Source organism: Nannobrachium achirus (genome assembly GCF_963921795.1).
Source record: "Nannobrachium achirus genome assembly, chromosome: 23".
Taxonomy (NCBI): Eukaryota; Metazoa; Chordata; class Actinopteri; order Myctophiformes; family Myctophidae; genus Nannobrachium; species Nannobrachium achirus.
The window spans coordinates 11003139-11016913 of record NC_137830.1 but is presented as its reverse complement, the minus strand read 5'-3'; the positions used below and the strand labels follow the sequence as shown (position 1 = coordinate 11016913).

Below are 13775 nucleotides of genomic sequence, written 5' to 3'. Positions count from 1 at the left end.
TAATTACCTTTGAGTGGAAATTCTGTTCCTAATCCTCCTCCTCTGAGTCACGGACTGATCAACAATATCCTACTTGCTTCTGTAGCCTACAATTCTTTTTCTTTTTTAATTGGGCGGCGGGCCCACCAAAGAAATCAGATAAGCCATGCTGTAGAAAACTACCGATAAGGCCTAAAAAAAAAAACTTTGGTTTCCGGTTGGCTGTCATTTTAGGGCTGAGTAGGTAGGGAATTTATTTTATTTTATTTTTTATTTTTATTTTTTTGTGGGCATGCTGGCTAGCAAGGAATTTTATTTTATTTCCTCATGGGAAGGATGGGTAGTTTTTTTTTTTTTTTTCCTATGGCAATGATCGATATGCTTCTTTTTTTAATATATTCTGTTTTCCTGAGTTACCAATTTCTAAATCATTAAATGGTTCATGTACACTGCACTTACAAAACAGTGTCTGAAAACAACAAACAATAAACAATTGAGAAGCCGACTTACGTAGTAAGTTTAGTACGTCGTTAAACAACTCCTCCTTTTTGTTCTGAGCTTGTTTGGCGGTGGGCAAGTGCACGTTACGTTGGGCTGACAACAATCCGATTCCGAGGCTTCCTCCTCGCATCTCAGGGCTAAATATTTAAAGTCGAACATGGCCAAAACAGACCCAGCCTGAGAGGCTAGAGGCTCGGTGGGCGTAGAGAGTATGTCGACTGAGATGTGGGTCCATGCAGGCGTTGACACTAAGGTCTCAGAGGCACTTGCCCGTCGGGCAAGTACAGGTCATGTTCTACTTGCCCTCATAATCGCAAAATCGTAACATTTGAATTAACGTTCATTTTAACGTATTTGTTACCTTCTACTTGCAGTGATGTTGCTAGGTTTTCAATATAATGGGGGACCCACAGGTGGTCATTCAAATAGGTCCCAGAAAAAAATGATGGGTCCCCAATTAAATGTTTTTGAGAGTTGTGAGCTTGTAGATCAGCTATTTTCCAACATTTGCATCTTTCTTGTATTATTTTACAATTTGGCTAGTATTTGTTTTTATAGTATAGTTTGATTACTTTTGATGCAGCAATGGTCTTTTTTTCTTGTCTTTAAATGTATTTAAAAAGTCCTTAAATTATTACTTCGTTGTCATCTAGGGACCCCCCCAAAATCATTTGGGGACCTCTGGGGGGTCTCGACCCACAGGTTGACTCACTTGACTGAAGTGGAAGGGAGAATGTCGTTTTAGTGGATGAATGAAAGTGGAGCAAAGATATTTGTTTCAAGACAGTTAGAAAGTGTTTATTGCTCTGGTGTTTTCTTTTTACACACTGTGATTCTCTTCGAATGCTTTATGCTTGTGTCGCAACCCAGTCTATGGTCGCAACGTGAATGATCTGAAAACAACGTTGTGCGTCAGAGCGGCTCTTGGCTCGCTCCGATGCCGACTATCGTGTGCGGTTCGCGGCAAGCTTTTCTGCGTGGTTCGCTGAAAAGAAAGGCCGCCACGGCACGTCGCGATGGTAAAATCTTGCTCTTTCGAAAGACTATCATTTCGTCCGGAGGGTTTTACCGACTCACCCCACGGAGGTTAAGGTTAGAGTTGGGTGTAAAAAAGATGACATGTAGAAACAGCGAAGCTATCCCCGTCACGACAGACACTCTTTGGAGAGAGGATTGATCCTGCAAACGTATTCACATTTAGGTTTTGCGCGAATGAAACCCACTGATTACATAGTTGCAGAAGTTGCAGCTGTGTGCACGTCATGTCTTCATCATAATGTGATCTTGTAGATTAGCTGTTTTCGACGGAGGCACGGAGCACGCACGTGTTTGCGTGTGTGTGTGTGTGTAGGGACTGGGGAGGAGGGATGGACTGAGGGGGGAGAGAGAGAGAGACGGAGCAGCACTCTAGTGCAATGACGCATGAATAGTAAAACAAAACATTTGCGCACATGATATTTTAGACGAAAGAAAACTTTGATTAAACTTCGCGAATGTGGTCGCACCAAATATATTTTTTGTAAGACGTTTTTGATCGACTCGGTCGGATTTTGAATTAATTTTATTATTTTTTTTTATTTTCACTCCAAATGCCAATAAAATCATCTGGGTCGCACGTATTTAATAAGGTCGGTCGCCAACCGGAAACCAACATATTTTTTTGTTAGGCCTAACAGACTTAAACGCTAAACAGACGGCGGGGTGTTCCATTCCACCACAACGGCAGAGAGAAGCATGCCTACCGCTAAAAGTAAACAGGAAACAGCTGTTCTCAAGCAACTGATGTGATAGGGCAATCAGTCAAGAGGGGCAAAAGATTGTCTTCTCAATCCGGTAGGCATTTCAAAATAAAAGTTTTTTTTATTATTATTTTTATTATTATTATTATTATTTTATTTTTTTCCGGAGCGATGGCATGCCCTCTCCCACCCGGGCCCTAATGCGACTGCATTGGCTGCATCGCCTATAGCTCCACCCCTGGATGAAGATACAGTCATGAAACTGTACCTTTTCCCATGCAAACCTCTAATAAAAGTCTTGGATCAATTCTAATCCAGGTGTTCTACCTGCACGGCATCCCCAAGCTGCTGTCGGTGCTGCAGGGCGACAGTGAGGAGGGCCAGAGGGCCGCGGCGGGAGCCCTTAGGAATACCATCTTCCAGAGCAACGAGAACAAGATGGAGGTGAAGGACCACGGGGGCGTGGCCACCGTGCTCGCCGCGCTGAAGAGCAACCGGGACCTGGACACGCGACGCCAGCTCACCGGTCAGTCTGGGTTCGTTGTGACCGCAGGTCGCAGTTTACTATCAGAACCGTCACATCTTGACTGAATCTTCATGCATGGGTAACACTTTTTTGTTGATTGACTCTCACGCTTTGACATTAGAGATGGGACGTTCGCGAACGAATCGAGTCTTTTGAACGGCTCTTTGAAATGAACGATTGGATCCGGTTTGCAGTAGGGAGCCGTTCTTTTCTAATGTGGTGGGAAAAGTACTTAAATTCTTTACTTGAGTAAAAGTATCAATGCTGCAATTTAGAAATACTCTGCCACAAGTAGGAGTTCGGAATTAAAATGCACTTGAGTAAAAGTAAAAAAGTATTGGTATCAAAATGTACTTAAGTACCAATAGTAGAAAGTACACATTATGCAGAATGTCCCATTTCACAAGTTTTCCAATGAATAAAATGTAGAGAAAATCTTTTGAAAATAGCAGATCTACAAGCTCACGCGACGCATTGTGAGCTTGTAGATCTGCTATTTTCAAATGGCAGAAATGTATCCTATGGTCAAAAAGTATGGGTCTATCCACAAGTTTCCAACGTTTCCAATCGTGCATTGCGCAGAAGGTGTGCGTCAGCTTCCGGCGCCGCAGCCGAGTGTGATCTACAAGCTCACAACGGTTGCATCTGCGATGTGACGTGAGCTTGTATGTCTGCTGTTAACCGGAAGTGTCCTGCAGATAATGCTACAGTAAATTCTCTGTGTTTCTATATGTGAGGTTCATACTGCAGCAACCAGCTTGGATCGGTGCTCAGATTGTAACAGTTTCAGGTGAACCAGTCCCATGGAGGGTGGAATGTAGGTCACCTACCAGTTGTTTATAAAGTGGTGTTGCCTCAGGCCTTCTCCAGGAGAGCATGGAGGATTAAGGTGAATAATGTAAGTTTAGCTCTTCATAGTTGCTGCTGTACATACAGTATATCACATGGCCCGTGTCACGAAATCTGCCTACAGTTTACAGTTTAGGCATTTAGCAGACACTTTTAATCCAAAGCGATTTACAATAAGCAGGTAATACACATCACTATAATAAGCAAGATAATATGTCAGTACATTAACAACAATATAACAAATGCATAGGAATATCAATCTAGAAAAACAATACCAGCATAGGTAGACCACACACTTAATCAGTAAAACACTTCTAGAACCTTAAAAAATGCTGTCTAGCTTCATGTGTGGTCATTGAGTGTTACAGTAGTGCTATGGGTTTAGGTGGAGACTGAAGAGGTGAGTCTTCAGAGGTGAGCTAGGGAGTGGGAGTGAGTCTGTAGTTCTAAGTTGAGACAGGGAGTTTATTCCACAGTTTGGGGGCCAGTGGAATAAATGGTGCATCATTCTAGTGTTGATTTTGACAGCAAATTTTGATTTGGTTTTAGTCATAGTCTTTGGAATAATCTAGTTTTGGTTGACTAAATCTAAGTTGATTTAGTGGACAAAAATGTATTTTGGCGGTGACTTAATGGCGTCGTAATGCCTGATTTGACACTTGGTTGCTGAAAAGTAAAAAACGCATGAAATGACTTGTCTTTTAGTTCTACTGGGTCTCTTCTCCACTAGTCCCTCCCTAACATTTTCTAGTTTTTATTTGTTGACAAAATTGCTAATTATATTTAGTCATCATGGCTTAGATTTTATTTCGTTTTTATTCTGTTTTAGTCAGTGGGAAAAAGGTGGTTGACAAAAAATCTTCGTCAGTTTTAGAAGAAGAAATCAACACTGGATCGTTCCTAGAATCCATACTGTGGCAGTTGCCATCTCTTTATTCTTTCCTCTCATACTTACTATATCTCTCTGTATCTCTCCCTCTCTCTCTCTGTCTCACGCACACACAACCACTCCAATAAAACTGCCCAGAACTGGCAGGGGAGTGGGCTTGGTTCTTTCTTGCGCTAACCGAGAGAGGTTGAGTTCTATACAGTTAAGATCTTTACGGCCTTAAGGTACAGTGTCTTGTGTCTGTGCTTGTATTGGCCTGTAAGCATCGCGCACTCAGCAAGTTCTTTACCTTGGTATACGTGTTACTGAGTCTAAGAGTTTTGTAGTGTCCAGTTTCTTCCGATGCTGGGTTTGTAAGATGAAGCTGTGGGTTAAATTAGCGTGCTTGTTTTGCATGTGTACACCGTGTAAGCGCTGTGATCACCACCTCTCCAGGCGGTTGGATCTTTGCCACTGGTGCCAGGGACGTGCAGGGAATTTTAGAGAGGCAGGAGTTCAAATTTCTAAAAGGGTCTTTTGGAGAGAATATTGAAAATAGCAGACCTCCAAGCTCACAACGTTGTGAGCTTGGAGGTCGGCTATTTTTGGTGCTTGATACCACACTGAACTAAGCATAATCAAGTCAATACTGGAGATGTGGCGTAACGGCATGGATTTCTACACAGAGGGCAATTCTTTCAACATAAGATACTGCATTCAAGTTCAGGAGAGTTTGGACAAGGCAATTCTCTTGAATGCTGCCTTCAGCCTCAGGTATGGCATGGAAAGAGGGCATTTGCATTTCTTTCACCATAGTAAAAACTGCATTCATGGTCTGGAAAGGGCAGTTTTTACAGACGTGTGAAAGGGCATTGGCTCAAGCCCCCTTTGATGTCGGGGCGGCATAGCTCAGGGGTAGAGAAACCGTTATTAGAGCACGAAGGGTTCCCGAAAGGTTCCCAGTTCGAATCCGGGCTCCCCCTGAGTTAATGTCGAAGGGTCCTTGGGCAAGACTCTGAACCCCTAATTGCTCCCGGTGAGCAGGTTGGTGCCTTGCATGGTTTCCTCCGCCACCGGTGTATGAATGTGTGTGTGAATGGGTGAATGTAATGCACAATCTCTGTAAAGCGCTTTGGATAAAAGCGCTATATAAATGCACCATTTACCATTTATGTCTATGTGTGCACATGCCTGACTGGTGCTGCATTCTCTCCCTAACCTCTCTGTCCGGGCATTGTCCACTGGACTGTCCATTGTGTCCAATAAAGCAGAGTTAATCTTTAAGAAAATGATTTAGACGTACCATTTTACTTGGCTTTTTTTACAGTCTCTTCTCTCATGACCTTGTGATGGAACAGTCTGTCTCATAAAGAAAAAGGAAAACACTAAAACAACTTTATTACAGAACCGTAGAAACGAATTCCTGAATGAGTGATATGTTGTGACCTCCCTACCCTCTACTAGAAACTAGTTTGATACAAAGTTCTGTATAATGAATATTACCCCCTGTCTTGTGTTGGAACGTGTTACTATATGGTTGTATTTATTGCGACCGTAGGTCGCACTTACTACAGAAAGCTCCACCAGGTGTCCGTGCGTCAGTCCGTCACACGTCACACGTCACACTTTTGCCCTGCTCATATCTCCGCAACCGTTGCCCCGATCCATGCCAGATTTTGCACACACACTCCTTACCTGCCAAACTAAAACCTCCAAGGACCCCCGGAGCTCCAGGGACCCCCAGGTCCCTGGGGGACCCCCAGATGTAAAAAATTTCCAAATGTGCAAAAATGACCAAATGACCACCCCAACGGGGCTGCTCACGGGGAATTCCCGGGGACCACCGACTCCTTGTGCTCCAGAACGGATGCAAAAGTGGAGGACCCCTGCCACTGCAGCGCACATAAAATGCCGTAACTTGGGCAAGGAGCGACCGGGAGAGCCGGGGCCGGTACCTATTCGTCCGCCTCGGCGGCGCGGAGACCCCACCCCTCATTTCTCACATGGCCCTCTTCTAGCGCCACCTTCAGGCCGATTTTTGAAAGCACATTTTTGGACACTGCTCCTCCAATTTTTGCCCTAAAATCACGCAAATCGCTACACAGTATGTCTACACTCATGTCATCAACATGGATCCGTCCACATTTTTTGGGGACACTGCTCCCTACTCTTTGTGTATACATGTGACCTACGGTCGCTTATCTCCCGATTAGGGAGTCTTACTGGTATGGTGTACTTGTTTACATTTAAACTAGGAAATGATACAGATCTTAGGGCGGGAGGGCGGCGAGGATAGTGTTTTTTCTTTGTCACAAACAAGAAGTAGTGTGGAACAGTAGTAGTGCGAGGCGTTGTGAGCTTGTAGATTGGCTATTTTCGGCAAGAGGTTTGGTGTAAAGCGGAAAAGAGCAGACCAAGTACAGAGTGGAAGGTCAAGTTTATTAAGTATTGACGGTTCAAGTGGTTAAATATCTGAAAACACAAATTGACATGAATCCAAAATACACAGATGATTGTGCTGTCAAACGATTAAACTATATGGCAGGGGTTTTCAAAGTGGGTGACGGGGCACCCTGGGGTGCCGCGACGGCAGTCCAGGGGTGCCGCAAGATAATTTGATAATATTTGAAATTTATTTGGACATTTAAAATATTTGGTATAATTTTAAACTTGAAGTACGAAGTTATTTTCAGTCAGTTCTAACCAAATTGGCTATTATCTCGCTTTCCTCGCAACATAATCACTAAAATATGCTATAAATATATGGTGCTGGGAGTGAAAATTAGGGATATAATAATGTAGGGGTGCATCGGATGAAAAAAATATTTATAGGAGTGCCCCAAGCCAAAAGAGTTTGGGAACCCCTGCTATATGGAATCTATGAAAAGGTTGTGGGGGTCCCTGCTTCATCTCTCTCTCAACTAAGGGGTCCTTGGTCTGAAAACGTTGAAGACCCCTGCTGTAGGCCATAAAAAGGAAAGATGACAATGCAAGGTGGGAATGTATTGTCACATTAAATCTCTCTGCTCTCCGTTCTCTCAGGTGTGTTGTGGAACCTGTCCTCTCATGACCTCCTGAAGGAGCTGCTGTGCAGACAGGCTCTACCCGTCCTCACCACCTCCGTCCTGGTTCCCTGCTCCGGCATCTCTGAGGGAGAGAACCCTAAAGACGACCTGCTGGCCGACCCCGACGTCTTCCACAACACCACTGGCTGTCTGAGGTACGGAGAGACACTTTGTCAGTGACATGGGACGACTATGGGGACAGTGACAATGGCAATGACATAGTAGGATGTCTGGGGTATGGGGACAGTGACAATGACATGAGATGTATGGGGTATGGGGACAGTGACAATGACATGGACATGTGATGTATGGGGACAGTGACAATGACAAGGACATGTGATGTATGGGGACAGTGACAATGACAAGGACATGGGATGTCTAGGGCTCTGGTTCCCAAATACGGGTCGGGAGTCGGGACCCATTTGTGGGTCACATGCAGACACAATTTTGTAGGTCCCTTTTTTATTATTACTAAGGGCGGCCGAGCGTCTAGTCGACGCCCTGGCCAACTCGGGAACAATGTAAATAGGGGATGAATGCCCCGCCCTTTAATGCAAACCCCATTATGGAGTTATCTGTCAGTCTGCGTCCATTTTATGGCCATATATGGAGATCTCTGTATCTGTTTGTCTGTCCCTTTATGCCCATCATGGAGATCTCTGTATCTGTCTGTGCCTCCGACTGTGTTGCAGACACAGTGCTGGTTCCCCCTTTAATGCAAACCCCATTATACCTGTTGTCATAGGACCCGTTTTGACCATCTGTTTGCCTGTGTCCATTTATGCCCATATATGGAGATATCTGTATCTGTCTTTTTGCGTCCATTTTATGCCCATATATGGAGATCTTTGACCATCTGTTTGCCTGTGTCCATTTATGCCCATATATGGAGACATCCGTATCTGTCTGTCTGCATCCATTTTATGCCCATATATGGAGATCTATGCAGACACAGTGCCGGTTCCGGAAAACCCTGATGCCAGACATCAGAATCCGAACCTTTCGTGCTGGTTCATGCACTACCTGCTGTGGCGGGGAACGCGCGTGCCGAATTTGAAATAGGGAATGAATGCCCCACCCTTTAATGCAAACCCCATTATACCTGTTGTCATATGAGCCGTTTGCCTGTGTCCTTTTATGCCCATATAGGAACATCAGAATACGTAACCATGGCATTTTTTGTTGACTCATGTGGCGTACGTGATGTCAGAGCCTTTTATGATGTGATGTCACAATGAGTCAGCGCTTGCGCCGATTTCCTCCGGAACAGCCTGATGTCAACAATCAGCCCCGCATAAGGAGATTCCGAACGTTTCGCGCCGGTTAGGGAAAACCGCGCGTCGGGTCGGGGCGAGGCCCGGCACTGCACTCCGTGCCGCGGCGGGGAACGCGCGTGCCGAATCTGAAGCCGGTGGGACGAACGGTTCTCGAGATACGCGGATTACAGACACGCAGAGACTTCTCGCATTTATAGATACATTATTTCTATAACGTTTTTGATGAATCTATCATGGTTAAAATGGAGTTTAAAGTTACAATGGGTGTGTATAGGAAGGGGGCGTGTCTGATATAATCAATATCAAAATATCTAAATACTGAATCAAGCAACTTAAAAACTGTCCTAGGTGCTCACAAAATCCTGATGCGTGTACCTTTTTATAAGTAGCGATACGTACGTGTGTGTGTGTCTGTGTGTGTGTGTGTGTGTGTGTGTGTGTCTGTGTGTGTGTGTGTGTGTGTGTGTGTGTGTGTGTGTGTGTGTGTGTGTGTGTGTGTCTGTGTGTGTGTGTGTGTGTGTGTGTGTGTGTGTGTGTGTGTGTGTGTGTGTGTGTGTGTGTGTGTGTGTGAGCACGCGTGCGCAAACACACGTAGTAGTAGTAAAATTACAGCCCATGTTTAGACACTTTCCATTACAAGGAAGTTATTTCATAGCATGGCACGGCTGCGAACAAAGAATTGAGCTATTAAAATCCAGAACAGCGTGGGCCGCCGAGGTAGTCATTTTCTCCCGGTTAATTATAGTTCTCCATGTAGACAGACTGCGTTAGACTGGAGGGAACAATCTCCCACCATTGTGTTGGTTTTAAAACGGCCCTGTCAGAATCCTGTTGCAGTGCATAATCTACCATTTAGGAGATACAGAAACCCTTAATAGCGGTCCTACAGTTTGTCAGGCTTCTGGAATGCAAATAAACACGATTAGGAGGTCCTGTGTAGTCTGTCAGATCCGGCTGATGCTGTGACTTAGATTACAGGTCTCTGTGAACAGTTTGATAATAAACCCAGCCGGAAATAATCACCTAATGTCCCATCATTTCCATATTACCGTGGAATTCATGCAAAGGGCTTTCCGTACCGAAAAGGATGTTCTCCAAGTATGAATGAGGTGAAAATGATTCTAATTTGCAGAGGAAGGGAAAGCTACACTTCAAGTCTGTTTTTCTCCTATAAAATCTGAAATTATTTGAGTCATGAAACGGAGAAAAGATGTCTTGTACCCTGACAAAAGTGGATCGCATTTTTGGTATTAATCTTTGGCAAGACACACGACACAAGCCTATTCGACTGGAAGTGAAGTAAAATTGTGAGCTATTTGTACTTTACTTGAGTATTTCCAATTTACAATACTTTTACGTCTACTCCACTACATCTCGGATTCAAATATTGCACTTTTACTCCACTACAATTATTTGAAAATGTAGTTACTAGTACTACCATTACAAGACATTAACAACTTCAGCCCTATATACATTTTGGCCATTTGAAAATAGCTGATCTACAAGCTCACAATGTGTTGCATCGCGACACATTGTGAGCTTGTAGATCTGCTATTTTCAAAAATAAATGTGAAAACATGAAATGGGACATTCTGCATAAAGAGTAGGCTACTTTCTACTTTGGGTACTTTGAGTACATTTCTATGCCAATACTTTTGTACTTTTACTGAAGTACATTTATCCGGACTTTCACTTGTAACAGAGTATTTATATTGATACTTTTGAGTGCTTTTTTTCCCACCACTGAAGAAGCTGTCCTTGTCAGGATTCAGGAAGGCAGTCATTTTGTCATTATGGTTTGAGACGGTGTTTCATCACCTTGTTGACCCCCGATGAGGCCATTTTGTTTGTTTGCAGAAGGATCGGCCTCCTAGCAACCATACGACCAACTGAAAACAGTGAAAGACTAAATAATTAATCTGTGTTACCGCGTTCTCTTTGTCTCTGTCTTCTTTTTCTGTCGCTTTCTCTCCTTCTACTCCGTCACTGTATCACTGGGGCGGCATTGGCTCAGGGGTAGAGAAACCGTCATTAGAACACAGAGGGTTCCCGAAGGGTTCCCATGCAGTTTGAACCCGGGCTCCCCCTGAGTTAGTGTGGAAGAGTCCTTGAGCAAGACTCTGAACCCCTAGTTGCTCCTGATAAGCAGGTTGGTGCCTTGCATGGTTTCCTCCACCATCGGTGTATGAATGTGTTTGTGAATGGGTGAATGTAATGCATAAGGGTGTAACTGCATCGAAATATAGTTTTTTATTAAAAAATAGTATATCGAAATGAAAACAGCTAAAATCGAATCATATCGTTTGATTTTGTATCGTATCGAATCGGTAGTGCAAATAATCGATTGTATCGATACTACCTACTTGTGCATTGTATTTAGCATTTTTAAGAAGAAAAAATGTAAAGGAGGGGTTTAATTACTTTTCCTTTCCATATAGGTACACTTAATCTCTGGGTTCATGTCAAGGTGCAGGTTTGTCCAAATGTGTTCAAATACAATGTCCATGTATTTGCCAGATAATCAGTGTGTTTACTTATTTATATCCATAATAATACATGTTTCCCTTAAAAACCTGCACTATCCACTTTTCACATAGATTTAATTTCTTTGCTAAATAGTTACTATATCGATTTTAAATCATTGAATCAAATCGTATCGTTTAGCCATGAATTAACCAATATCGTCCATGTATTGTATTGTCAACCTGCATTTATCGTGATATGTATCGAATCGCTATTAAAATGTATCGTTACACCCCTAGTAATGCGCAATCTCTGTATATAGTCAGGGGTCATATTAAAAAGTCACAGAATAAATTCCTTACCAAAAACTGTCTTCACCAATGTGTTTGTAAAGGTGTCTAGTAACACATCTCACAAAGACTGTTTCCCTAGGAGTATCCTTGACAGCTGATGAAAGTTGGAGTCCCATTAACTTAACTATACTGGATACAAAATAAATATGACTCATCACTAAACCATAGTTTTCTGGGGCCGTTTTTAGCCCAAGGAATGTTTTTTGTGCAAAACAAATGCTTGCAATGGATTCAGAATCATGAAAAAATCCTAGTTTGACCCCTCACATGCTACTTAAAGCATATTTATTTTGGTGTGTTTTATCCTGTATAGTTAATGGAACCCCAACTTTCATCGGCTGTCAAGGATTCTCCTAGGGAAACTGAATTTCAGTCTTTGTGAGATGTGTTACTAGACACCTTTACAAACACATTGGTGAAGACAGTTTTTGCTAAGGAATTTATTCCAGGATTTGACACTATTTCTGAAGATATCCCGTGACTAATAGCGTCTTGGATAAAGGCGATATACAATAATGCACCATTTACCATTTACTGTCTCTCGTCTCACTTTCTTTTTTCTTCTCCCAGTTTATCGTCTTATCTTTCTGCTCTCCCTCCCACATTCCACACATGTAACCCTAACCTGCATATCATGGTATGGTATCGTATCTCTCTATCGGCTCAGAATCAGAATGGACTCCATTGTCACGACACAGTTTACAGGGGAAGTAGAAGTGGGCTGAAAACAAGATTCAGATAGATAGACGAGGAGCGAGGAGGAAAAACGCCGACTGGAAATGGGTCAAACAATCAAAGAGATAACACATAATATATGATCAGCAACAGCATACAGAATCTTTCCACCCATTAGAGACAATATGTAGCAGCATATGTACTGTATGTACATGATGTTTAGAACAATAGCATCATATTGCATGATATGTGTACTAACTGTAACGTGCCTTCAAATCGTTATCACGTTCCCAGACGCGTTAAGGGGAGCACTCACCGGCTTTGGACGGACCGCGTCAAAACAGTCACCCCCATTTTTTTGCAATCAACATGTCCACACTGACGGCGTCTGACGCACGCAGGCGCACGTTCATGCCTCGCCTGCCTCTCCGATACGCCTCTGTTCTATTTTCCAGGTGTTGCCGCGCAGTGAAAAATGTCTGCGCGCCGTCCGCAGCCGGTGTGTGTTCCCCTTTAGGCATCCCCTGTGTTACAATGCAACTGTCATCACACGAAAACTGTCACAGTAATTCATGAAAACGCATTGTTTATCAGCCTGCGATTTGTGTAATTCAGTTGTAGCGTGTGCCATGTTGTTAGTGGGTAAAAGCACTATAGCTATAATTATTAGCTACTTTATGTTCGCCTGCAGACTCTTTTAAGTCTGCCCTGTGATTACAATCATCATATACATTATATAGGAGTGCTTGTTCTAACTACCACACATTGTTAATTGGTTTCATGATTGTTAATAATAGTAAATCATTAAGGGGGGTAATCCATGTTGGCTTGTAATGTTAGGATGTCAGGTTTACTGTCTGACAATGATTTAACCCATTAAGAACGCATTATTATGCATTGTTAATTTAACCATTATTTTATGCTTTATTAAAAGAATAGCAGATCTACAAGCTCAAAGCGTGAACATTTGTGCAAGTATTTGAATATATTTGACCCGATTCTATATGTCTTCTAAATCCTATCATCAGTGGTTCTTCTTTTTTCATGTCAAGGACCCCCGGGATTATATATTGACCGCGGACCCCCATCTCAAAATATGTTGTTCCAGGGACCCCCCCAGAAGCAATTTAGTTCAAAATGTTCGCTTTAAAAATAATAAATATTCAAAGAATTTTCACAATATTTCAAAAATAGCAGATCTACAAGCTTGCAGCACGGCAAGACGCCTGCAAGGTCATCGAGGCACTCGGTGCCGGGCTGTGAGCTTGTAGATCTGCTATATTGTAATAGTTAGCGCATAAAATATTGGTTAAATCGGTTAAAACTTTCCAGCCTGGTCTTAAGAGTTTCATGAGATCATATGTAAACAAAATAATTTCTAGTGTTTTTTGACGGTGTTGTTTTCCAGGAATGTAAGCTCAGCAGGCCCAGACGGCAGGAAAGCCATGAGAGAATGTGACAATCTAATAGACTCTCTGGT

The 13775-nt window shown here is 42.9% G+C and overlaps 1 protein-coding gene across 1 annotated transcript in view; it reads left to right on the top strand.

Moving 5' to 3' along the window:
• The window catches only part of LOC308308754 (plakophilin-2-like), a gene marked incomplete at its 5' end in the record, with an annotated part of 36047 nt that overhangs the window by 15699 nt on the left and 6573 nt on the right, over positions 1–13775 (top strand). Inside the window, 3 exons of the mRNA XM_080754208.1 lie at positions 2538–2745; positions 7505–7682; positions 13704–13775. The exon at positions 13704–13775 is cut by the window's right edge and continues 46 nt beyond it. Coding sequence (XP_080610334.1) covers positions 2538–2745; positions 7505–7682; positions 13704–13775 — 458 coding nt within the window. The remainder of the gene's footprint in view (positions 1–2537; positions 2746–7504; positions 7683–13703) is intronic.